Source organism: Gambusia affinis, linkage group LG12, assembly GCF_019740435.1.
Source record: "Gambusia affinis linkage group LG12, SWU_Gaff_1.0, whole genome shotgun sequence".
NCBI classification, from domain to species: Eukaryota; Metazoa; Chordata; class Actinopteri; order Cyprinodontiformes; family Poeciliidae; genus Gambusia; species Gambusia affinis.
Genome location: NC_057879.1, coordinates 22,983,192 through 23,010,267, shown reverse-complemented (window position 1 = coordinate 23,010,267; position 27,076 = coordinate 22,983,192). Strand labels below are relative to the sequence as shown.

At 34.8% G+C, this 27,076-nt stretch overlaps 1 protein-coding gene across 1 annotated transcript; it reads left to right on the top strand.

Moving 5' to 3' along the window:
- Positions 1-1,707: 1,707 nt before the first annotated feature.
- On the top strand, positions 1,708-26,075 carry LOC122841393 (titin-like). Its single transcript, XM_044134666.1, has 39 exons — positions 1,708-1,894; positions 1,997-2,053; positions 3,816-3,887; positions 5,008-5,082; positions 5,161-5,232; positions 5,332-5,388; positions 5,794-5,859; positions 8,006-8,065; positions 8,149-8,208; positions 8,286-8,345; positions 8,430-8,495; positions 8,595-8,651; positions 8,962-9,018; positions 9,730-9,780; positions 9,874-9,948; positions 10,044-10,091; positions 10,295-10,366; positions 10,439-10,492; positions 10,576-10,647; positions 10,863-10,916; positions 11,912-11,977; positions 12,196-12,273; positions 12,358-12,411; positions 12,491-12,565; positions 12,671-12,715; positions 14,000-14,053; positions 15,075-15,131; positions 16,334-16,420; positions 16,550-16,600; positions 16,909-16,983; positions 17,577-17,663; positions 17,785-17,832; positions 18,032-18,124; positions 18,225-18,275; positions 19,640-19,684; positions 20,362-20,439; positions 21,989-22,038; positions 22,491-22,497; positions 23,091-26,075. The coding sequence occupies exons 1-39, from the start codon at positions 1,892-1,894 to the stop codon at positions 24,111-24,113; spliced, it is 3,312 nt and encodes a 1,103-aa protein (XP_043990601.1). The 5' UTR covers positions 1,708-1,891; the 3' UTR covers positions 24,114-26,075.
- Positions 26,076-27,076: the final 1,001 nt, after the last annotated feature.

Below are 27,076 nucleotides of genomic sequence, written 5' to 3'. Positions count from 1 at the left end.
GTATTTTTAAGGAGATTTTTAAGTACAATTTTAATAATACATTTAAAATATATTATAGAAAATAATTTTTTTAATGTCAAAAATATTTTTTGAAACTAAATATTAGAAGCATGTTTTTAAAAATGTATTTCACATTTTGAATTTAATCTTGAAAAATCCACCATTTGATAACAAATGATAAATAATTAAAATATACTCTCATCTGTGTTACCTTAGTGAACTATAAAGAGATCCTATACATGTTTTATTCTGTTCAGTTGAAAAGGTGAGTGGGTTACTTTGGAGATGGTGATTCATTGTGAAAGCAATAAAGTTGCAGCAGAGAAATCAACAAATTTGTTTTTAATTCGTAAGAAATGCTAAATATCCTAAAATACATTTTAGAATATTGAAAATGTTGGATCACTGAAAGTGTTTTTATCTTTGACAGTCTGTCTTGATGCACCGTGTTAAAAGGAAAGAAAATACTTTATTAATAAAGACATTTACAAATCTAAAGACTTTTTTTGTTTGTTTTGACTATTGTAAAAAAAAAAATAATAAATCTAAATCTAAGATTTCTCGTTTTCATCAGATTTTCCTTAAAGATGAGCAAAACACAACATTGGTGTGATATATTAAGTCTGATTACATTTTCTTTTCCTGAAGAGTTTTAAAAAAATCAAAGTTCTTTGAGATTTAAATGGGAGGAGGCTGAATTTTGAGACTACCGGTAGTTTTTTCTTTGTTTTTGTAGTACTTGTTTCTACCACTAGAGGCGCTGAAGTACAGTAATAACACCAGGCAGTAAACGGATGAATTCAAAGAAATATCTCATGTTCTGATCAATATAATTTAATATAATTTAATCTGTAAATTGGCAGAAAAATGTGTTGCTGTATCAGAAGATAGGTTTATAGTTCTAGAATGTTAAAAAGCAAAATCGTAGGTTTATTATATATATATATATATGTGTGTGTGTGTGTGTGTTTATTTTATTTATTTATTTATGTTTACAATAGTAAAGGTTTAAGTATGCAAGTAGACTGCTAAAGTACTAGGTATATACTCGTGGTTCACATTTTAAACATCTATTGTATCCCATAAGTCCCAGTTTAGTATAAGCAGACTTTAAGTACATTTTTATGAATTGTTATATCTGTATTTTTGGTATTTTACTTAATTGTTAAAAGCATACTTTTAAGCCTATTTAGCAAATTGCTTGCAGTATACTATTATATACTGAATTATCTTGATACTTTTCTGTGAGCCAAGTATACTTCACTATGCTACTAAGTAAATAAAACCCATAAACAGTAAACTTTAAGTACACTGCCTTATTTTCAGTGTAAAAGAAGCATAGTACACTTGAATAAAATACTCAGTCAAAGAATATTTTCTAGTGTTGGATATTTTATATTTTTATGTTGTCCTTGGGTTCTGTTTTAACGACTGAAATTTAATTTTCACAGTTCAGCATTTCAAAATGTAAGATTTTATTGCAGTTTTCTAAAGACTACGTTGTTTATTATTTGGAACCCCGTTCCTTTATTATTTATTAAATTGTTCTACAGATTTATCTGTAAAATACACAAAATGCTGATAGATAGGTGGATTTAGTTTTTGAACGACGCTTAGTTTTCCGAGTCGTTCTCAAACGCAGCACCACCTTTTCCAGGCGAGACTGACACGCCCCTCTCTCCTGGACCACAGCTCACAGGTGACAGAAACTAAACTAAACGGGATCCTCCAGTTTGAAGGACGTCCGACTCAGGAAAAAATCCTTTCTGAAGACAACCCCCTCACATTCCCACAGATTTATTTTTATTATTTTAAATTCACAGATTGGATATTTTTTTAGATTAATTTTATTCACCTGAACGGAGGGATTTGAAACCGATTAGGAGGGTTAATGGTACGTTAAAGATCACATGTTTTTAGATGTTGCTCATACCGGCTGATTAGTTATTAAAATTTTTGCCCTTGAAGCTGATTTACCCTCATCACTGTCTGACAGGATCGATATGATCAACTGGATCTGGACTTGGAGTGCGAAGATGGAGGATCTGTTGCTGTGAGTAACTGTTTGTGTTGTAAGTTAACTTTTCCAGGTTCCTGGATTCATAAGGAAGCGTTTTTCTTTTATTTAACCTGATCGAGACCCGGAATTAACTGGTAACAGAATCCCATGGGGTTCGGATAAAAAATGGTGGAATCAGTAAAGAAATCCTCTTCTTAAACGTTTGCTTTGTTTCAAAGCATTGCAGCCAGGGACGGCTCTTGCATAACTGTCACCCTGGGTGGACAAGCCCTTTTTTTGTTTATATTATTTTATTTGTTTTCTATTTTCTATTTGCTGTTCTCTCAAGTTAGTCTTAGAAATAAAATTTCATAAATATCATAAATTTTTTTGTTTTGAATCCACAGTGACTCATTTAAAGACCCGATATCTACAAAAATAACACTACCTTATTCTTTTCATTAAAACACATGCTTATTAATGAGCACGTTCAAAAGAAATCTTTATAAATATTTATGTTTTTTAATGAAGTATTTAGGTATTTTTCACAAATTAAGGAAAAATTGAGCAGGAAACTGAGATTCCTGTAACATCTGCTGTGATTCAGGTGCTGTGATGATCTGTTGTGGTGTAGAGACAGCTTAGCCAAAAGGCAAATCTCTCAATTTACCGGCTGATTTATGGTCACAACCCTGGATTAAATAAAAGATGATGGAAAGATTTGTGGCCCAAAGTTATTCTGTGGTTCACACTTAGGTCCTTATGGGGAAAACCTTTGGGCACCACTGCTATAGAGGAAGCTAATTTTTTAGAATTATAATTATAATTATATATGAAGGCCATATGTGTGGATTATAACAGAGAGTTTGGAAAATTGAGAGATTTGGTTTCAAACTTGCACCCACATTTATATATATAAACTCCCAGTTCATTTTTTCCTCTCTTTAAAAGGGGCACTGTTATGTAAAGTCAACCTTTTGAGCTTTACATCACATTATATATTGTAATTACCACATCAAAAACATACTTATGTTGCTTTGACTCTTTCTTGAATGTTTGTTAAATCCTTTAATCTTCCATGGCATCCATTCAGGTTTATCTAAAAGCTTGTTCTCACCAAGAGATCCCTATTTTCACTGCAGTTAAGCTTTCGCCTCACAGAGTACCCATCCTCCTCAATGCCCTCCACTCAGCACCTCCAGACTAGTGGCAGCAGCAATTAGCAAACATCTGGTGTCTGCTGAGCTCATCATTTAAACTACTTCTCAGTCCAGTGTTCCTAAGAATGGTTGTAAACAGCATAATGGAGTAGCATGCTTGAGATGACATGCCAAAGGTGGCGTGTCGGTAAGAGCAGGAGTTTCTTAAAGAGACAGAGACCCAATTTCAAGATGTTAAATTGGGAACTCAAGTTTCTTTCATTTTTCATTTTTAAATATACAGCATTTTTTATTACAACTCACTTACTTGATTGTGCTAATAGAAAAACATAATATTGACCTTTTAAACAACACTCTGAGATCAATAGGAATAGTAATTAACTGGAATTTCTCATTAAGAACATGAAGCCATTCTGACATTCTGCACTGTTTGCTTTTAAAAAAAGAGGTAATGCAATTATTTCACTCAGGACGTTAAACATAGCAATGTTTTACTGCCATCTGATCTTCAAGATTAGACATGAAACTCAGGTCTGGACTTGCCGTTTGAACATGAAAGCACATTATGAAGGTGGTGCTTTAAATCACATTCTGCTTATTATAAACACACTGCAGAATCAGTGAGTGGGTTTCTCTGCTCTTCCTTTTGCTTCCAGCATAAAGCCACGTTGTTCAGTGGGGTGTTCAGGAAATCATCCAAGACTGCACAACCATCTCCAAAAGCACAAGTAACATGTTCTACTTAATAACTTTGTCTTTGATTTAACTTTGCATGTTTTAATAATTTCTGCCTGGAATGCCTCGAAATTTTCACATTTTGTCACAAATTTCTATGGGTATTATTCAGATGTTTTTGTGTTTAAACTAGTGGTCATTAATTGCTTGGTCTGTAATAATTACTAACGTTTCAATCAACAACTATTTAACAACATTTTCAATTCAGAAGATCATTTTTGCTGCTAAATTGTTGAATAAATAGACATATGAGCTATATTTATTGTTTTTAATTCTGTTTAATAGGTTATTCTATTGTCAGATTGGTGCAAAGTGCTATTATGTGTTTCTAGAACCCTAATTATTCATGCAACTTCTTTGGGAAAATACTTTAGAAACCTGGACTGTGGATGTTGACATCAACATCCACAGTCCAGGATGAGGGATAAGGACGTCTGTTTGCTTAAACCTGTTTAGCATTGAGATGCTACTTTAGGCTTGAATAGCTTCGATGACATGCTAACTCTTTTTAGCACAACATGAACACAACAATAGTCTTTCCCAACGTCCCATCAGATAAGTTTTGAAGCAGAAATTAACCCTCAGCTAAGAGATTGCGATTTTGTTAGGGGATGCCCCTTGTGCGTCAGATTTACGGGCGTACCGAAACACGCGAATACCAAGGTTCCGGGTTGGAACTTTCCTACATTAAAAAAATGCAAATACGTGTGTTAAAATTGTTAACATGTTAAACTCCATGACAATAATAAATTGAAATAACCATATTAAGGTTTGAATCCTAATTTAAAGCATTAAAAAGTAGAAAAATAACCATCCTGAAACCCGTTGACAGTACTATGCTAACTTCTGTCCTCGAGAGCTAGCATCCTTCAACTTTTAGCAGCATATTTTTTTCGACAAATAAATGGCTCTACTAGATTGCTGAACAACATGCTGATACGAAAACTAAGTGATAATAGTCTTCATAAATGTGAGACGTGTCACACAATTAAAATAGATGTAAAAGTTTGGCAGTTTTTCTTGAAAAATAAATATTTGTTTTCTATTTAAATGTATTTTTTATTAGATTGTACCCTGTTACAATGAGACTTTTAACCCTTGTTTTTCTGCCAGGAGGCTTCAATTTCCTCACACCACCCTGAGTTGTCTGCCAGCAGTGACAGCTTAACAGACAATAAATCATCTAAGGTACTGCTTTTGTTATACATAAGTTATTTTATATTAATTTATTTTTATACTAGACATCTATCTCGTTTTCTCCTTAAGGATAAATCAGGAATGTTTGGTGGAATACTGAAGAGATCACCCCGACCAGGACACACCCGCTGGCCGTCTCAGGTGAACAACTTTTACTTTCCCTTAGAATAAAAAAAGGTGGTAATGACGTCAACTACATCTGTGTGCAGTAAAATAATTATGTTACTGTGTTTTCTCCAGGATGTCTTAGACTTTCCAGGTTGTGATGAAAACCACTCTGAAAGCACCAACACGAAGGTGAGTTTCATCACATCGATTTATGATTTTTCTTTTTATTCAGCATTTAATTATCTTATAAAAAAAAAACGCAATTCAAATTTTAAGACTAGACTGTCCAGGTAGAAATTTAATTTATCTGAATGGATCAAGTCATACTCCTGTTTTGCTGAATTTTTTTTTATCCTGAGGACTTTAGTGAAATGCTATGTTAATGCTAGCATGTTTTCACTCAATTTTGATAGGTCTTGTTGATAATTTCACTTATCAAGTATTTTCTTGTGGTTTCTGTTAAAGGAAAAGCTTCCTCCGTCTAAATTTTCATGTTACTGCATCCATACTGAGATTATAAGAGCAAGTTCAGACATATTAAGAACATCTTTACTATTCTTGTTGGTATAAATAAGCATTGTTTTAACTTCACAGGACAGCTTATCAGCGAACGGTGAACTCTCTGCAAGCAGCGACAGTCTCTCAGAGAGCAGCAGCAGGGTGAGCAATTTGAGCGTTTTAATGTCTGAATCAAATCATTGTTTCTTGGATTTAAACTGACGCAGTTGTTACCATTACAGGAGAAAGGAGGAATGGTTAAAGCAATATTTAAGAAGACAAACAAATCTGCCAAAGACGAGCCTCAAGTTTGTTTTCACTTTTTCACTTTTACTCAGAGCAGCAGTACAGGCTCTTGATAATGACTAAATGTGTTGGTACTAACAGTCTTTTCATGTTGGACGGAGATAAATTAATGGTAAAGATGCATTTATAACGTTGACATTAGTGATGCTAGTCCTTATAAATGTGAGTTATAAAACAAAAATAAAGAAGGTAGACAACTTTGGCATGGTTTGCTTTTAAAATTTATTTTTTTAATAGATGCTAATATGGAACAGTGAGAAATTTTACCTTTGTTTTTCTCCCAGGAGGTTTTGATTTCCTCACAACACCCTGAGTTGTCTGCCAGCAGTGACAGCTTAGCAGACAATAAATCATCAAAGGTATTGTTTTCTTATATTTATTTATTAATTTTCATACAAACAAGCTGGAAATTCAAAACCTTTTTCCCATTTAAGGATAAATCAGGAATGTTTGGTGGAATACTGAAGCGATCGCCCCGACCAGGACACACCCGCAGGCCGTCTCAGGTGAACAACTTTTACTCTTCATTAAAACAAACAGTGAAAATGACATCAACTACATTTCTGTGTTCAGTAAAATAATGCCATGTTACCATGTTTTATCCAGGATCTCCTGGACTTTTCAGCTCAAGATGAAAACCACTCTGGAAGCACCAACACGAAGGTGAGTTTCATCACATCAATTTATGATTTTTCTTTTTATTCAGCATTTAATTATCTTATAAAAAAACGCAATTCAAATTTTAAGACTAGACTGTCCAGGTAGAAATTTAATTTATCTGAATGGATCAGTCATACTCCTGTTTTGCTGAATTTTTTTTTTATCCTGAGGACTTTAGTGAAATGCTATGTTAATGCTAGCATGTTTTCACTCAATTTTGATATGTCTTGTTGATAATTTCACTTATCAAGTATTTTCTTGTGGTTTCTGTTAAAGGAAAAGCTTCCTCCGTCTAAATTTTCATGTTACTGCATCCATACTGAGATTATAAGAGCAAGTTCAGACATATTAAGAACATCTTTACTATTCTTGTTGGTATAAATATTAATTAAGCAGCGACAGTCTCTCAGAGAGCAGCAGCAGGGTGAGCAATTTGAGCATTTTAATGTCTGAATCAAATCATTGTTTCTTGGATTTAAACTGACGCAGTTGTTACCATTACAGGAGAAAGGAGGAATGTTTAAAGGAATATTTAAGAAGACAAACAAATCTGCCAGACGAGCAGAAAAAATAAATAAATAAAAAATAAATAAATTAAGAAAATAAATTTGCTTAATTTTAAAAAACTTTATTTTGTTTTTGATAAAGTTTTTGTTGTTTTTCCACTGTGTTAAAATCAGCGTATTTCACAAAACTGCTGTGGCTCATTGATACTTTTGCTCACAAAGTATTTTGTCATCGTTCAGATTTATCGTCTTCAGACAAAATTTAAAGAAAAACTTCCCCTGCTTCAGAAACTTTCCACTTTGATTTGAACATCATCAGTTTTAAGGAACAGTGTTTCAGCAGCTCTCTAAAAAGATGTACAGGAATATTTGAGCGCACTATACACAGCATTATACATCGTTATAAAGGGTGAAAAACAGTTAAATCTTTAGGGGAAATGTAGATAATCAAAAGACCTCCATTACTTACAATATATCTAGATGGGAACATCACTGATTTCAGTTGTTTACTGCTGTTTCCACTGCTGTCCTCAGCCATCTACAGTGTTTTTAATCATTATATAATAATCTAATCTCACCAATATTAAGGTTTGTGTACCAGGTATCCAGATATATTTTGTTATCCAGCTGTGAGCGGCGCCTCTTTTTGTTTTCGTGAGATCAAATGTGCCAGCATCAGCGATTTGGAAGAAGCGCTGAATCAGCACATCTCTGCCCATCTATCCGACTGCTGCAACAGTTGGAAAAAAAAGCCTCTGTTATTTTCACTGTAAAACATAGCAACCTAAGCCAATGTTCTGGTTGTATTAACTCTTTTATGGTGTTTTTGTCCAAAGGAGTCAGCACGGAAGGTGAAAAAGTCTCCTAAATTTAACGGGATGAGAGCAGCTTCAAAGGTACTTATTATGCATCTATTTTCTCTTATAATGTTATTCAGATGAATGTAGGTTGGTTAATTATTTTTAAAATGTTCCTTTAGGAAGATTTGTCTGCTCAAAGCGAGCTCTCGAAAAGCAGCGACAGTCTTTCCAAGACAAAAGTAAAAACAATTTCAAACTAAAAGCAGATTAATTTAAATGTTCAGAATGTGTTAAAAATCTAAATTTCTGTCTTCAGGAGTCAAGCGGGTTTGGTGCAATCTTTAAAAACCCTTTTGGAGCAAGAGCGCCCTCTCAGGTGGGAGCAGTAACTTTTAACGCATCTTGCTTCTGCAATATTATTCTTGATAATAAATGATCAATATTTCTGTCTTACCCTCAGGAGGATTTAACAGCAGCCAGTGAGGTTTCTGAAAGTAGTGAGAATCTGTCTGAAAATCACACCAAGGTGAAGTTTCTATCTGATAAATCCAGACGCAGAAGCATCGGTCTTTATCGGTCACAAAGGTGAGTTGCTGAAGGATTGATTTAGTTTGTTGTTTTTCAGGAAAAAGGATTCTTTGGTGGCATGTTCAAGAAAAAAGTTGCAAGGTCTCAGTCTCAGGTAAATACCGTTCATAAGATGTGAAATTTGGTTCCAACTTTAGATCAAAGAAAATATTACTGACACATTTCAGTTACCAAAAAATGTCAGAACTCTAATTTAGGAGTGATGCCACGCCCAGCTAAACGAGTTACCAGTCAGGAAACCAGTAGAGTTAGTTTGTTGATCTAGTGACCATTTAATCTGGTTACGGTTAACCTGTTTCCAAAGCGTTACATTAACTCTGTCATCAGTTGTTAAAATAGTTTTATTAAACAAAGTCATTTTTCCAGGTTGTTTAGTGAATTTCAACTTGTTTTTCTTGGTGCAGGATGATTTGTCTGTGGATGAGGAACTCTCGGTTAATCTCTCAGAGAAACCTTCAAAGGTAAATTATAAAATTTAAGTCATTTTTATTATACTTAAAGGTGATTTTTTTACCATTTTTCCAACAAACGTGGGAAAATGTTTGAATTTTTAGAGTTTATTACTTATTATAAAATCTTAAAGGAAAAAAATTAAGCACTTTTTTCATTGATTTTGGTATTTAAATTACATTTTCTCATTGATTTGCAACATCATAACTTGAGTTTTTGTCTGATATTTTAATAATTTCACTTTAATTTCACATCTAATGTATAAATGTGAACTAATTAAAAACTTGAACATTGGCTTGGTTAGTTCCCAAACAAAGAATGGTCACTTCTGTTTTTATTTCTGAAGTTTTACGAGCAAAATAAATTTGACACAAAAAGAAGCAATAATTAACATGTAAATCTAGTCCATATTTTCCAATTTTAAGCTTAAATTTTAAAATTAAGTTAATTAAATTTTGTTCAAATGTCAGAAAACTGTAAAAATGTCCCTTTATCACACAAACTAAAGGTTAAGATCACTATGGATTTGTTTAATGATTTGTAGAACGTAACGATTCCCATCTAGGTTAATATGTTGTACTTAAAAAGTTGAAGGGAAAAAAACAAGAAATTTGAGTTTGGAAAATTGGAGAACATAGAAGATTGATTTAAAAAAAAACAAACTTAAGTAATAAATGGCCATTTAATAGTATATAAACTCATCATCACTCATTTTCTGCCAGGGTGGAGTGGCAGCCAAGATCCTGAAGAATCCCTTCACCTCGTCGGCTCAGGTCATTTTCCCGCATGAATAACATGAACTTTATATAAATTAAACTTCTTGTGATCCTTCCTGACTGGTAACATCACTTTGGATTTTATTTTAGGAAAAGGAAAAAACGGAAAACGTTGGAGACCGAGATGAAATCAGCTCTGCTGCTCTGAAACCTAAAACAAAAAAAGTGAGACTCCTTTAAATTGTTTTTAGTTTTTTTTTAATTTGAACTTTTTTGCAGCATTTTAAGAGTTTTGTTGAATAAATTCTTGATTTTTCCAGAGTGGTTTCAGTGCGGTGATGAAGACCACGTTCTACAGTGAGAAACAGGTGACAGCATGTTTGAAACCCACAAAATAAAAAAACAAATCCTGCACTACTTTATACAAAATCCAGTTAAAATACTTTGAATTTGTAGTTGTAAGAGGATAAAAAGTGAAGAGTGCTGGAATACCTTCTATCATCTAGTGTAAAGATCGATCTGCATTTTTTAATTCTTGTTTTGTTTGAAACTAAAATGGCTGCCTCTGCAGGAGAAAAGCTCAGCGGCTGGTGATGAGGAAACAGCAGAAGGAGACGGAGAAAATCAGCACAGTCACAAGCAGGTTTGTTAAAGTTTAAATGTGAATTTAAACTTATGTTTTTGGTCATGTACGTATTTCTCTTTTCTTTTCCAGAGCAAGCTGGTTGGGGCCATGACGAAGCTGAATCCATTCAGAGCTGCACAAAAAGTGTGTGATTTAAATTTCAGATTGTGTTTTATCTCTCCATCTTAAACTGTTTTTATTTTATTTTATTGTCTTTTTGAATTCAGCAGGAGAACCAGACGGGATCCGACGATGAAGATCAAACTCTGAGCAGCGAGAAGTCATCAATTAACAAACAGGTACATGTCCATTTTTATTGTTTTTTTTTTCTCAATAGAAAGTATTTATTATTACAAATAATCCTTTTTCACAGAGATCTTTCCCCTTTATTAAGAACTCCTGGATAATCTGTTTTAATAAAACTTTATAACTGTTTTAAACTCCTCTGCTTTGCAGCTGTCAACAGGATGTCAGAGTAACTTTTGTGCGTCATTTTTAATGTTTCCCTCCCCAGAGCACCATGGTTGAAGCCATGAACAAACTGAATCCGTTCCGCTCTGCAGCTAAAGTAACTATCCTGATTGTGCATAAATGTGCTGGTGGCGTTGAGGGAAAATCAGGGCTGGGAAAGTCTGGCTGATGATGATCGATGCTTATTCTGAAAGTTTTGCATCATAAAGCTGCTGCTTCTTGCTACATTTATCGCCATTGCTTGTTTTCTTTTTTATTACCTGAATGTAAACATGAAGAAAGGAAAAACCCTTTATGTAGGATAAGATGCTGTCATTTCTATGTTGCTGCCATGCTTTGTGTATTTTCTATGACAGAGTATTATCACCATTTTAATAAAACAAATCATAAAATTAGGAGCATAGAGTGATAAAATTGTGAGAATAAGTCATATTATGAGAACAAACTTGTACCAGATTAAAGCTGTAATATTGCGAGAGAAAACATGAATGAAGTTGTAGTTTTCTGTGAGAGTAAAGTTGTAATGTTACAAAATTATAGCTGCGTCTCGGTGAGATGCTGGTAGAAATGTTGTTAAAGGGTTAATAGAGGAGCCATGTTGTGATGACTACCTGAAGGTGGAGGTTCAGAAAGAAAAGGAGTTTTAAAGAGACAGAGGCCCAATTTCAAGGCATTAAAATACAAAGTTACATTTGAAAGATATAGCATTTTTATAACAACTGAAAGTAAAATAGTTACTTGATTGTGCTATAAAATGGCAAAATGTTCCTGCAAAATACAAAACATTGCCCCTTTAAAAGGGACAATATTATCTACTTACTATGTACATTCTGAGTACATAGAAACAGACTTTACACCACAACTCTTCAAATAGGAAATATAACGTTTGATTCTATGTTCACTTTAGATCAGTAGAAAGTCTGTGATCTATTTCTCTGCAGCTGAGAGAAATTAAATGTCCTTTTCTATTAAAAACAACAAAAAATGTTAAATTAAATGATAAATCACCAGCTTAAATAGAAGCTATGACAGCATTTCAGTGAAACGCAGTGGAAAAAAACAACAACAAATGTCTTTTTGTCCTCTGCTCAGAAGGACACTGAGGTCACGCAGACCTCTGCGGAGAACGGGAAGCAGTCGGAAAACAAGGCGGATCTGGTGAGCCTATTTTTTCCTTCGGTCACAACTAATCGATGACCACAAACAAGCATGTGGAGCCGATCAACTTCTTACAAAAATACCCTCCAAACTGAAGCTCCTCCTCCTCCTCCACACTTCCTGCTGCGTCACTCTCATTTCACTCCTGACGGCTATTAAATCTTCACCTCCTGTTCTGGGACACTAAACCGTTTACTTTGTGTTTTTGTCCTTGGCAGGTCAAGAGTAATTTGATCCAGACAGAAAGGAAGGAAAAGGGTGAAACTCCTCCAGTCCTACGCAGACCAAGAGCAGAGGTTTGTTTGCAGCCGTAAATATTTACATGTGGTTCTTATGAAAAACATTCTCGGTTCTGCTTTAAATCTGTGCTGGGACTCCAGGCGATGAAGACGACATCCATGCATGACATGGAAAAACCAAAACCAGAGGAGAAGGTGCTTTTTGTTTCCTATCTAAACTTGTGCATTGCTCTTTTTTAAATAATGTGAGTAACAATTTCATTTTTCTCTGCAGAAGGAAAAACTCCCTAGAGAGAAGAAAGGAAAACCTTCACAGCCTCCCGTTGTTCCACCCAGACCATCAGAGGAGGTGAAAAATCTGCTCTTACTTTGGTTATAGTTTTATTTTTTATGTGCCATCTGTTGAAACTGCAGCATATCTTAGTTTAAGAAAACTGCTGTGGTTACATTTCAGGAAATGAGCAAAACTGTCAGACATCGCAAGAAAGACAAGCAAGAGGTTTGTACAGAACATAAAAATATCTGATTATTTCTCTCTTTGGTTTCATTCTGACTGGTGAAAATAAAACCAAGCTGTTTTTTTACACTTATGTAACATTTTTTAACCTCATATAAAAGACTTTAGGTAAACTTTATAATGAGGCTCCCCTTGTAGATGCATAATAAATAGTTAATAGAAATATTCTTAAATCATCTCTGAACACTTTATAGAGCAATAACTGTTTATTATGCATTAATTAAGGCTGGAGAAGAGACAAAATCTACTAGTTTCTTGCGAAATACTGAGCCAAATCTGTTCATCTATATATTTTATCTACTTATCTAAACATTTCAGATTACTTTGTAAGCATTGGTAAAAATGTTTAGCATATTGTCTCCTTCTCAGCCTTAATTAATGGATAATAAACAGTTATTAATAATTTATGAAGTGCTTATATTACATGAATAAACACTTTTTTCATCTGTATTATTTTGGGGCTTTTTCATTGACTTAAAGATGGCGAACCTGTAGTTACAGAAGGCTAGATATTAAAAGAAACTTTGCTGTACGACAATATTCTGAATTTCCAGTGAAGTAGTTCTGCCCTGCAATCTTTGGATGCCTTCCAGCTCAAACACACCTGAATCAAAAAGCTAAATTACTTCCTCTGCATATTAACTATTTATTTACTCAGACTGGAAGAGAGAACACAATTTTCAGCAGATAATAGGAAGGCTGCACATGATGCAGCAGAGTAGCTAATTTTCTCCATATGAACTTTTAACCTCATGAAATAAGATGGATAAGGAAATATCTGGAGCTGTTCAATATGAGATGCTAAAGATCGTTTAAACTGATAATGCCAAATTATTTTTGTTGTTTTTTAAATCTGCAAAGTCATGTTTTACAGTGATTGCTGTATTTCGTACCTGCAGCTTATTACACCTGCTTCTAAAGTAGATTTTTATCAACATTTCATGGCAGGAAGGTTAGAAAAAATACTTTAATATCTTCTAAATTAATGCAGATATTAAATATTAGATTAATGCAGGGGAAAAATTGGAGTTGGCTACTGTTGGTGTTGGGAGGTGAAAACTTTAGAGAGAGCACAAATCTGATTCAAAACTGATCAGGTGCATCTAAATGTTTTGTTTTTATGTGCGGAAAGAAAATAAATGTCTGCTGAAGCTCCACTGATAAGACCATATTTCAGAAAGAGATGTAGTTTTATCAAATGTAAAAATTGTTTCCAGATTTTTTTTAAATGAGCTAAATTTCTTATTTTATTTTATAAATTCACAGCAGAGCCAATCAGGAGAAGAAGCCAACGGAGAAGAATCAAATGGGACCAAACCAGTGAGTGAATCATCAGTTTCGGTTTGAACCTTGTTGCCCAAACAAACAAAATAATCCAAAACTTTTATGAACTGTATGAAATATATTTTTCTTCTGCAGTGTTCCTGCTGTCACTGTATGAAATTAATATGTCGAGTATTTGCCGTTGCCGTTCAGTTATGATCTAACTCTTTCAGTTCCTGCTTCCTTATCGTCTGCATCATGCCAAACCCATGCAAAATACATGTGACTCCCTCAGGCTGTTGTCAGAGGGAGTTCCTGCAAGCTCTTTGTTACACTGCATAAACAAAATCTAACTGAGGATTATTGTCTAGTTTCTAGTGCCAATGTCTTTGGGCACTTGGAATAAGACAAAACTAACTTACACGTAACATTTCAGCAAGAAATAGGTGCTTGTTTTGAGTAAATAATTTCTTATATTGAATTTACAAAAAGACACTAGTTGCATTAGCAGATTTTTTTCACTTCAAAGACATTTTACCACATTATAAGTGAAATAATCTGCAATAACTAGTGTTTTCAGATCAATATTAAGTAATTATTGACTTAATGAAGCACCTATATTTTGCTGAAAAGTTACTTACAAGTTAGTTTTGTTTTATTTCCAGTGTACTAAAATGTTTGCAGTAAAAACAAGACAAAGTACTTGGTTTGATTTATCTGTTCATATTAAATTGCTTGTGTAAAAACTTTGGACTCTTTGTTTTTGATTTTTCGAGCATGAGCATGTGAGTTTTCAGCTGATTTTTAAGGGATATAATATGGATTTTAAAACCGGGAAATCTGAGTCAAAAGCAGAAAGTAGGACAGGACATTTGAGGGAATATACAGGCGCATAATTGCATGTGGACGATGTTTCCTGATGAGTTTGTAGTCCAAGCTAAAAAACTGGAGCATGTTTGACTCAGATAGCAATCATTCATTCAAGGATAAACAGCAGCAGTTTCAGTGAAATGTAGTTTTTCAGGTTTCTTGTGTGACTTGGACCAACATATAATGGCTGTGCATGTTTCCTTTTTAGGCCAAGGTTAAAAATCAGAAGCATCATCATGGACTCCTACCACAAGTCGGATTCAAGGTAAAATAAATTCAACACTGGTTAGAAATGCCTCTAATTTTGGGTGTAAAAGTAAAATCTGGCCTGTAAAGTGGCATATTTGCTGTCTGCATAGATTCAAGCTAATTTATGGTCATTTGTGGCAATTTAGCCACTTCATGATGATACCTTTGTAGCTTCAGGCATTTTATTACTGAAATAAATCTAACCACCAAGTTAAAGTCTATATTGGATTTATAGTCTACTAAATGGGAAAGGAGTTGTATTTCTCTGATAAATGAGTCTCATAAATCATAATTTACTTTCCTTTCAGGTTTCTTCTAATTTTGATATCTTAATAACTGGCTCTTAGTTTTATTTGGTAGAATCCCAAAGCCTTAGAATTGGGTTTGGAATCAGACTGATTTCTTTGTTTTTGAATTTCTTTAGATTAGTTTTGCATTTTGAGATTTTTTTAACCTACTTTGTGTTGTCAGGCAGGTTCTTTTTCACTGATATTCATCTGGTAGAAACATAATGTTTGAATAGCTTGTACACATATCTTTATTTGAGATTAATATTAGTTTAAAGTAAGTCATTTGTGAGGGAGTAAATACTTTTTTACTGTGCTGTATCTGCCAGCAGGAAGTCACTTTGAACATTTTTTATGACCAATTATTGCCATAACTAACCATACATATTTTCCTACAACTGCAAAACTATTCAAAATTATGCATTAGTTTGGGGCTATCAAGGTTTTACACGACTGTATCTGCATTTGAGATTCTTATTTAGAAAATAGAAAGTAATTAGTCTTTAAATTTAGCAATAAAGCTAATAACTCTGTGTTATGAACGAATCTTCTGCCACTTTTAAAGTTTGTATGGCAGGATTTTAGTTATTTTTATAGAAATAATCAAAGGGAAAGAAGGAAAGCACTGTTAGCTCAGCGCCGCTAGCTAACTGTTGCTAGCTTTAGCATTGAGCATCTCCTTTAAAGCTTCTTGAACTAAAGCAATGACATACCGTTTTTTTAATCAGCCATTTATTCATGTCTACCTTAAAATGTAATATACTTTGACTAATTAATCCAAAACTGAATATTTAAATACAATTTGAGAAAATTTTCTTTGGCATTTGAACCATCTTTATCTCATAAGCATACGCTAGCTAGCTAGCCTGGTTCTCATGAACTCTGTATTTTGTATTGCCTCGTGTTTTGTAATGTTAATGCTTATTTTAAGGCTGGGTCCGATGATGAAGGGCTGAAAGATGAAGAGTCTTTACCCAAAGAGGAAGATAAAGATGAGGACAAAGAGAAACCAGAAAAGGTCTGATATGTTTGTTAATTTTTGGCATAGGTTAAATATTAACTCAGCTAGCAACTATGAGTAGAACATTTCTGTATTTAATTTAAAGGGAATATGAGTTTTAGAGCTTTTGTGTTTGTTTGCTTTTAGTCCAAAGTGAAAAAGCCAAAGAAACACAATCCTTTCATGCCCCGGATCAAGGTAAGGCTAAAAAATTTGACTTGTTCAAACTTGTTTCTTCGCATGTCTACATGTCCCATTATGCTAGAACAAATCTGACTGATGTATTCAGATGGAGACAATTTTAATCAGTCCATATTTTTTAAAATTTGATTTTGTAATTCAAACACTGGTTCCTTTCAGTTCTTCCTTTGCTGATGCATGACTTTATGACACAGCTATTAACTGTAGAAAATATTAAGTATTCAACTAAATGATATCTAATAATTTTCTGTAAAGGGCAGCAGCTAAATCCCTGTTTTTACTTGCGACTTTTTATTTTTTGTCAGGCTGCATCTGATGATGAAGGGCTCAAAGACGAAGGAGAGGAAATTAAAGAAGTTGAGGAAGAGAAACCAGAGAAGGTCTGTTTTATTTTGTTGTTTTTTTACCTGTTTGGCAGGTAAAAAATGTTCATGACGAATCATTGCAAATGAATAATTTCTGTGTTTAAAAACAACACAGTAATTATTTCTTGTTTTGTTTTCTTTATCCCAAAGTCAAGAAGACAAAGCAACAGAATGTCTTCATGTCGCAACTTAAGGTTAAACAAATTTAAGCAAATCATGGTTTAATTTTGTTTAACTAATGCTGGTTTATATCCATATATAACGAGTGATTAAAACGAGGAAGAGCATAGTATTGTAATATCAGATTTATTACTGTTCAGAGCAAAATATAACCAAAAAAGTGCTTTGTAGGGCAGCAATAAAATACTAAAGGAAGTGAAAGACAGGTAAAGAAGAAATAGATGTTAAAATAAAGATAAGAAATGTATCAAACAGTTCATTAGTTGGATTATTTGTTCAAGATTGGCAGTAAACCAACTGATTTTCAATGCTGATTTAAAGGAAGCATCAGTTTCTGCACAGCTCAGGTTTTCAGGGAGTTTGTTCCAGAGCTGAAAAGTAAATGTCAGACATTAAAAATCATGTTTTTGTAATCATGTAATTGTCAGGGTGCGTCTGATGATGAAGGGCTGAAGGATGAAGATGAGTCATCGTCTAAAGAGGAAATTAAAAATGATAAGGAAAAACCAGAAAAGGTCTGTTTTGTTTTTTGACCTTTTTTTGCTGCTTATGAATGTTAATTTGACTAATAACAGAAAATTGAGTGTTTCTGTATTTCAATTAAAAATAAAATAAAAACTTTTTTTCTTCTTTTAGCCCAAATTCAAGAAGCCGAAACACAATCCTTTCATGCCTCGGCCTAAGGTAAATATCAAAATGTGACTTGCATAATTCTTCCATCTAAAAATAATTTTAAAAATAATAAGGTGGAGATGATTTTTCTTTCTGTTCAGAGAGTTTTTAGAAAACATTTTTCTGTAAATTTGCCATAATGGCAAACATATAATTATGGTTTTCTTTCAGTTATTTTTTTTTACTAATTTCTTTACCTCTTTTTTCTCAGGGTGCATCTGATGATGAGGAACTAAAAGACAAGGAAGAGTCTTCAATTAAAGAGGAAATTAAAGAAGATGGGGACAAGGAGAATATGGACAAGGTTGGGTTTAAAAATATTAATTTAACTCTAAAAGCTGCAACAGGAACTTTGTGTTTTAGTTTTACAGACATGGCCTGATCCTGTTTTTGTTTGTTTTTAGCCCAAAGTCAAGAAACCAAAGAAGCACAATCCTTTCATGCCTCAGATCAAGGTAGGGAAAAAAATGGGAGTTATTCAAACCTGTTTGTGTCCATATTCAAAAGTTTCATACATTTCTGATTAGAAATTATCCACTTTAGTTTTTATTATTAATGGAGAGTGTATATTTAAAAAGCCGTTCTGCACAACTCTAGGTAACTGTACTTTGGTAAGCTGACTCATCATCACGGCTTTCTTTCAGTTTCTTTGACTAGTCTGAAAATTTGGTCGAAAATAGAAGTAGGACACAACATTGCATCATATAGATTTTACTGCAGCTTTCGTTTTGTGCCTTATTAGCAGTACATCTTGAGGTCTGAGGGAACAATTATCTGTTAGAGGTTTGAGATAATCTATTTGCACCAATGCATCTGTAGGACGCAGTTCTGAAGGAACTGGTTGATATATTTAGTTTAAAACTACAGACAACAGTTTCAGCTGCATTTATAATTCAGACTCAAGTTTACAGAAGTTGGCAGTTGAATATTAAAACCAAACAAAGAAGTAATTGACTTTATAATAACTAGCATTTGTTTGTGAAAAATGTGTTTTAGGTTTCCAGTAGTTGGTGTGACATGTTTTTGAGGAGTTTTTATGTCTTCTTTCCAGTAGATCGTCTGGTTTAAGGTTTCCAGTGGCTTGAATGTCATGAATTCAGTACTTTTCTGCCATGTAGTTTACATATTTATTAAGGTTTATGTCGGGTTTTCAGTTCAGTTCTGTGCAGTTTGTGCTTCTAAGATTCCTTTTACTTTTTTCCCGTCAGGTTTCAGTTCTTTGCATGTTTCAGGTGTCCCTTGGTTATGTGTGTAATTTGCACAATAAACAATTCCAGTAGTTTGCTATTCAGGTTTCAAGTTTTTTCAGCTTATTTGCATGTATATTTATGACTGTAATTCTTGGTAATACCTCAGGTGACACGCTGTAAAATTGAGTAAATACAAATAAACAAAACAAAGTACTAATCACAGTGCAAACAGGTTAAAATATTCTGAACTGTTTCTGTACAACAATAAGTAACTGCTGCCGATTGAAACCACTATGTGGCCTATTCCAAAAATATTGATGAGATCTCATGACTGTAAAGATGGTCATGTGACGCCTGGAGCATTTTTATACAATCATAAATTCAGTGGTTATGATTGCATAAAAACTTTGATACTTGCTGCATTGTTTTGAGTATTTTAATTTAGTTGTTGATTTAAACTCTTCTGTTGTCAGGTTATTTAGGTGAGGTTAGTCCAGCACATCGTGGACGATTCACTATAACCTGTCTGCACCGTCTAAAAACCATTGGCTGACCATAAATCTAAACTTTGTACTTCAAAATCAGCATTACGACGGACATGATTTTCTGTTTGTTTTGTTTGTTTTCAGGCCAAAGTCATTCAGAAGAACAGACCAGGCGGAGCTGAGGCAGAGGTGGAAAATATTTCCTTTATAAAATAATCAGTTTTCAGTGTATCTTTTGTTTGTTGCTCTTTTTCCTTTGTATTGCATGAAACCTACATTTGAAGTACATGTATTTAGTACATGATATGTTTCTTTTCAGTCTTACTCTTTGTGTTTTAGTCACTTGACTCCCACCCTCCTCCACCCTGAAAACAACCTCCTATTCTCCCATCACACAATTTGCCTCCAGAGTAAATGCTCAGTTCCCAACAGAGACTATTGTTGTCAATGTGTTTTTCTTTTTTTTTGTTCCTCTCTGCCACTGCTGACATGAAACCCACCCCCACACCGTCATACGTGTTTGTGCGTGCCAATGAACATGAGAAGATGAGAAGATTAGGCTCAAATGTGCCCAGACTTGTTTTTCCGCTTCTTGTTTTCAGCGGCTTCATGGAAGCTTTTGGTCCTTTTTTTACTTCTGCAAACGGCCTAAAGCAGTCTGCAGAATTAAAATTGCTGTAACTCAAACTTCCTCCCTTTTCTCTGAGCAGAAATGGCGAAACCAAGAAACCATGACTCCTTTCATGCTGGTTTTTAAATTTACAAATGTCTACTTAGCATACCTGTCACTGTTCTTCTGTGCAGAATTGTTTTATAAAGTTACGCTTATTCCCGTGTTTTAATTTGTTTTTGTCTTGTTTTCTCAGAATGCAGGACCCCAGAGGTCTTTATTTGACCAGCTGGAGGATTTCCGCATGGAGCCCTCAAGGCCAGATGAAGGCCAGGTTGGTTTCTAAATATGTTGGTTATGACGTTGTTTGCCCCTTTTCCAGTTTCGTCCCAACAATACATAATTTTAATATCCGTAAACAAACCTGTTAGCCATTCTTACACTTGTAATTAGTTATTGTATATTGCTTTATATCTCTTTGCAGTCAACTGTTTTAAGAATTATGACAATATGAGTTTCAAGAGATTCTGAAATCTTTGTTATATTGGTGTAATTTTTGATTTTACTGAACATTTTGTGGTTGCAAGGAGGATTAACTCTGTTTCACCTTAAAACCTTGAAAACCTTGGTCTCGGTTCGGTTGAAGTGAACTCTGGTGCATTTCGAATGCATATCTGAACACCAAGCGGACAGGAGACCAGGGCATTCTGGGTAAATGACCCAGACCCAAAAACAAAAACAAGCCAAAACAAACTTGAGTCTAGCCAATGAAAAAAGAGGAATTCTACAGCTGCTAAAATCTGATGCTACTCCATTTTTGTTTGCTTTTTGCGAATACGAAAGTTGCGCTCAGTGTCTTCAAAGGTTTTTATGTCATTTCCTTCGGTGGTTCTTGGTGCAGTGCCCCCACAGGCGAGGAGATGAACAGGTTTTTCAATTGGTTTTGTTTGTTTGACACAGTGCAGTGTGAAAGTGAACCGCGGCAGCTGAAAATATAGAATATGTTGCAATTTTGATCCCCAATCAAAAGGAGGCCACTGGACCATTAGATATGAAAACATCCTTAAGTTAACTGATCATTTTAAATTGGCCTTAGCTGTGAGTGTTTATGTGCTGGCAACCTGCCCAACAACTATTGGATATGAGCACCAGTTCACCTTCAACCATAAGCCTGGCTGAATATTTTATCTTGAATCTTGTTTCAGCCTGTTGATCTCTAAAATACAAGAATAACTCCAGTCTCCTTCTAGCATTGCAATTACATCACGTAATCACCCTGAGGCACCATGATGCATTTTGGAAGTGAGGAACAGGAGGATTGAACAGAATGACTGAGATTGTTTGCTGAAGTTGTTTTTTTCTCATTATAGCAGGAAAACTTAAACGTTTGTTGAGTTGATCAAATTTGCCTGAATTTACACCACATGATTTCTACCAGTATGTCATGAACGGCGTTTCCCGTTACACCGGAGCAACATTAAAAACATACAAAAGTCTAGATGCTAATTAGTTTATTTCGTACATTGTTACTAATTTCTCCAAATTCAATATTTGATTGCATCTTACTAGTCTTACTTATAAAGTATATGAAGCTTCATTTTCAAGCCTTGTATAGAGTATTTGCTGCAAATCTGCAAATGCATAGAGGGTTACCAGTACTTATGATTGATGGCTGCTGTCCATCGCCACAGTCATTAAAAGTTGTCCAATAAAATGACCAGTTTGGTTTGCCTCCTTGTCTGTTTGTGCAGCATCCTGTGACCATTTTCACTGTGAAATCAACTAAATAAAAGCGATATTAGGCGACCAACTGTCTGTTTTTTGACCAGCTTTACAAATCAACAATAACAAGAAGTATGTAAATAAAAATCTGTCTCTTTTAGGATGTGGAGGATCTCATGGACTGGTGGAACAATTTGCCACAGACACATTAGTGCCTGCCTTCAAACAGTCCAATCTTTTCACACATGTGCTATCGCCTGTCACACTTAAGGTTTAACTAGCCTAGCGGCCGGTGTACAAGTCAACTCAGCTATCTTTACTTTTCACACTCGCACACATAATGCAACGTGATTGGATTTGGGGAGAAGGGCGAGACTAATTTACCATACAAAGAAACCTGGAATGGAGTAGTGGAACGGAGTGGCAATGTGATCACAATGCACTGTAAGCTATGTAATGTGTTTTGAGGCAGTTGACCAAAATCCCGGACGGTTTTTAAATTCCCCCGGACATTTTTTTAGGTCTGAAAAGTAGGATATGTCCGGGAAAAAGAGGACGTCTGGTCACCCTACTTTGGGGTGACGCTTTGCAAATATTGTTCACTTATTATCTATAATTATGCTGATAAACTATATTATAAACTGCTCCTGAATTTATTTACAGTCTGGAAGTTAATTACTTCTGTAGTTTCTACAAAACCTAAAAATCTGTCTTAACATGTTTAAAAAAAATACAGTAATCTTCATAGAACATCGGACCCACTCCGGCTCGCTGTATTTATTCTAACAAGATAAACATCAAGTTGGTGGTTAACATCAAGTCCTGCAGCTTTTGCCCCTACACATTGAATAAATAGAATAAATAACACTTAACTAACTACAGAGCAACAGTTAACAGAACAGTTAACAGCTGTAAAATGAAAAAGCTGAAATTCACAACATTAACTATAAGTTAAATGAAACATGGCAAAATTAAAAATGTATACATGCTAAAGTATTATACTAGTTTAGAAAACACCAAGCCGATCCTGTTACATACCAGAGTTACAAACTGCAACAGAGAAAGGGGGAGGAGCTGGCCGTTACTGGTCGCTATGGTAACCACCAACTGCCAAGATAGCAGAACTTAACTTGTATCAGTAAAAATCAGGAGAAAATGACTTTCTGACTAAACAAAACGAATTTTAAAAATAAGTAAACTATAAGTAAAGAGATTTTGATAAATTTCCCATCTATAATAGAAAAATATACTCACAGAGATTAGATGATGCTATTTGTTGGTTGTCACGTTTTTAACATCAGCTTTTCCTTTGTCAGGGCCTTCGCTGTAACTGCAGAAAAGCTCCAGAAGGGAATCCGAGTTTTCAACAAGCTGTTCTCCGAGCGAGCCGAGAGCCTCTGGCAGCACGTCATCGACCTCAACACCATCGCCGACGGCCTGGACAAATTCAACAAGAAGACAAAGATCGCACAGATCACCGGCGGCTCCACCAGCGCCATCGGGGGCATCACCACCATCACTGGCCTCGCCCTGGCTCCGTTCACCATGGGAACCTCCCTGATTATCACAGCCGTCGGCTTAGGTGTCGCCACGGCCGGTGGGTTGACTTCGGCCGGGGCCGGCATCTCCAACCAGGTCAACAACTCTTTGGACCGCAAGAAGGTGGAGAAGATCGTCGAGGACTACCAGGAGAAGATCGACGACCTCAATAAATGCCTGAAGTTCATCAAGCAGGGAATAGAGAACCTGCGCAAGTTCGACCTGATCAAGATGAAGAAAACCGCGTACAACCAGGACTTTCCCGCGCTCACCAGTCAGTTCTACGAGGACGGCGCCATGGCAGGGAAGGCCATCCTCATCAACGCCAACGAGATCATGCGTGTGGTGCAGATCGCCAACGTGGCGGGGAGCACGGCCGCCAGGGCGGTCCAGATCGCCAGCATGGCCACTGGAGTCCTCACAGGGCTCTTTGTCGGGATGGACATCTACTTCGTAGCTAAAGACTCTAAGGAGCTGAAGAAAGGGGCAAAATCAGAGTTTGCAGCCAAAATCAGGGAGGTGACGGCACAGCTGCATGACGGGCTGGTGGAGCTGAACACCATCCGGGAGGAGCTGCACAGGACCACACCAGAAGGCAACGCAGACTGTGGCCAGACCTCTCACAAAGAGGGCACGGGCGAAAAGAAAGAGACAAGTGAGAAACATGATGAGAGTTCAGATGAGGATGAGATCGACCGGATTAAAAAAGCTATAAAAAAGGACCTTGAGAACCGGGAATATGTCTGACTTCTACAGATTATTATGGGGCGCTGCTTATAAATGTTACAGTAAGGAATTAACAACAATATTTTTGGTTTATTGAGCCAGTCATAGAGGAGAAAAATTGGGGATTCATTTTTCAAAGTCATATTTTGACAATGTTATTCTACATTTAAATAATACAGTTACAAACTAAATATTGACTTAGGCTAAATACTTAGTTCACAAGTCAGATGCTAATTAAATACTTAGTTATGCAAACTGACAAAATATTTAGCTTGCTACTTAAATATTTAGTTAGTACTCTAGCCTGATCTGCTAATTAAATATTTAGTTTGCTAGCTAAGTGTTTTAGTTAGCAGAGTAATTAAATGGTAGCCTACTAAGATAAATATTTTGTTAGCAGGTCAGGCTAGGGTGTTAGCTAAATACTTAGGTAGAAAACTAAATACTTAGTTTGGAAATATCTTGCAACCTAAATATTTAGTTGGCACGTTAGCCTGGTTTCTTAAACATTATTTAGCTTGCTGACTAAATATTTTGGTCCAAGCTAAAGTAGATGTCCATTTTGTTTAAAAAATAAATATTTCGTTTAGAAATTAAATGTTTAGTTTGGAAAATAAATATTAATTTTGGTGCTAAATATTTAGCTTGTGAATTAAATATTTTGTTTGGAACTATGAGATTTATAAATGTATAAATATTTTGGTGAAAATGTGACTTTGAAAAATGAACAAAATTTTTTTTTTGTATGACAGACTAAATATGCCGAAATATTGCTGTTAATTTTTGTACTGTATAACTTTATAATCTGCGTTAAACGTTAAAGTTTTAACAGGACTCTTTAAACTTTCCCCATTCTGAACTTATTTAAAACCTCCTGCTGCCGTTTCCTCTCCAGTTTCATTGAGGAGACTGTCAAATTGAAACCTACTCGTTCTAATCAAAACACCACGTCAGTAGGAACCCAACCTTAAACTGCGGTTCACTGAGGAAATCTGGAAGAACACATTGTGTGAAGCGTCTTGTTTCAGAAGTGAGATTTGAAGTTTTAATTGATTCGATAGTGATATTTTACAGACCTTTCTTTTTAAATAGGATGATGATGGGTGCCTTTTTTTCAATGATGTCTTAAAACGGTGGCTGCAGTCACTGGGTGTAATTTTTATAAGTAGTGAAATTTTGTTTTATAGAAAGTGGTGGATATGAATCTGGATTGATGAAAATTTGTTTCAGGCTTGAATAGCTTGCTAGCTAAATATTTTGAATAATCTTTAACATTTTGCTGAGTTTTGCGACATTTAAATCTGCCTCCTTATTTTATCAGTTTTAAGTTACATTTTGGGGTCAAAACCGTTAACAGATTAGGTCACATGTTGTTTCTTTGCAGACAAATTCAGGATGAAGAAGTCAAAAACTTAACTGCTAATCAGTTAATACAGATTATTCTTTATTTTAATGCACTTTGTTAAAATGTGAATCAGAGTTTAGAGTTTTTACACCATTTATTTGGTTTAGTTCATGTTCTTAGCCACTTCCTGTTTTCTGTTGTCATTTTAAGAGGATAAATCTATGAACGTTGTTTTTATCTCAGCAAAAACTTATTATTCCAGACTTTTTAATGAAACATTAGCTGGTAAATCTCACCATGAATGATTATGAATGTCACTGGTTTCCATCACTGAATTCAAGCCTGTGAGTTTTTAAAAATATAACTCAGTCTTATTGAATTGCTTAATATCAATTAACTGGTACATTTTAACTAAGCGAATTTAAACCAAACAGACAGTTATATGTCCACTACATGAGGTATGCAAATTATGATATTTCCCTCTAATTATACTGTTACTTTAGAGTTAAAGGTCTTCTTTAGGTTCTGGTATCAGCTGCTCTGTTGCCTGTTGTTAGCAAATGTTTATTTATTGGTCTATTTTGTTCTATAAAGGCTGGATTTGAAATACTTCTACGTGCAATAAACTGTCCATGTGAGTTTAAATACATTTTTGTTATAAAACTAACAACTAGCGGCGCCACGTCTGTACTTTTGCAGGTTTTGCTATTGAACAAGCATTTTGATGCCTCATCTAGTTTAATTCAGCCAGAAAAAGTCTATTGTTTTTTTTTTAATTAAAAAAATTAATTAATTAAGCAGGTCCTAGATCAGATAGTGTGGGGCCCAAACCCATTGTCCATAATCTCTGATCCCAAATTAGCTGCCTTACAGTCTGTTTTATAAACATCTTTGTGAGGAAAGAAGTACATGCAAAGCCCAAGCTTTTTAAATTATTTAAAGGAATTACAGTGCATGCATATATTTTAATTTATGCACTGGTACAAGCTAAACATTTTCATTTGGTTCCTCCCTTACCAACATGTCAACAGCAGATGCTTCATCAATCTTAAGCTACTTTACGGTGAGTAACGTAGCTGCTACCATTAGCATCATTAGCCTACATCATAACATTATGACTGTTGATTTTAATCTTACAGGAATACTAAACAATAAGAAGAAGAATATGAATTTTTAATGCATCCCTCTGTAGACTACAGGTCTTCCATCAGTGTTTTTTTTTTTAAATCTGTTGAACAAATTTTCCATTTTCCTGCTGAGTGTTTTTGAAACCTGTATTCAACTTTCGTCCATCAGGATGGCGATTCCAAACAGTCACCAAAACTGGTTTTGTAATAGATGAAGGATACATTAAAATATTCCCTCTACTTGTGGTTTATGCTTAAGATAAACTAGATTTTTGCCAAAAGACAACCATATTTAATCTTTTGTCAAGAAGCGTGACTAAATTTAACTTGGTGTCACATGATGAGAAAAAACACACATTGGTGTGTGTTTTTTTTTCCCATTGCACTCTGTAGAGAGCGTTAACAAAATGACTTGGTAAACCAAAATTATGACATTTATGCCAGAGATAAAACTTCTCACAGCAATACATGCTACTCAGATAAAGCTACACTTTAACTTTTTTAGTATATTG

Coding starts and splice junctions, on each gene's coding strand:
- LOC122841393 (XM_044134666.1), top strand. Junction 16,601..16,908: donor CTTTCATGCCCCGGATCAAG/GTAAGGCTAAAA, acceptor ATTTTTTGTCAG/GCTGCATCTGATGATGAAGG. Junction 18,276..19,639: donor CTTTCATGCCTCAGATCAAG/GTAGGGAAAAAA, acceptor GTTTGTTTTCAG/GCCAAAGTCATTCAGAAGAA.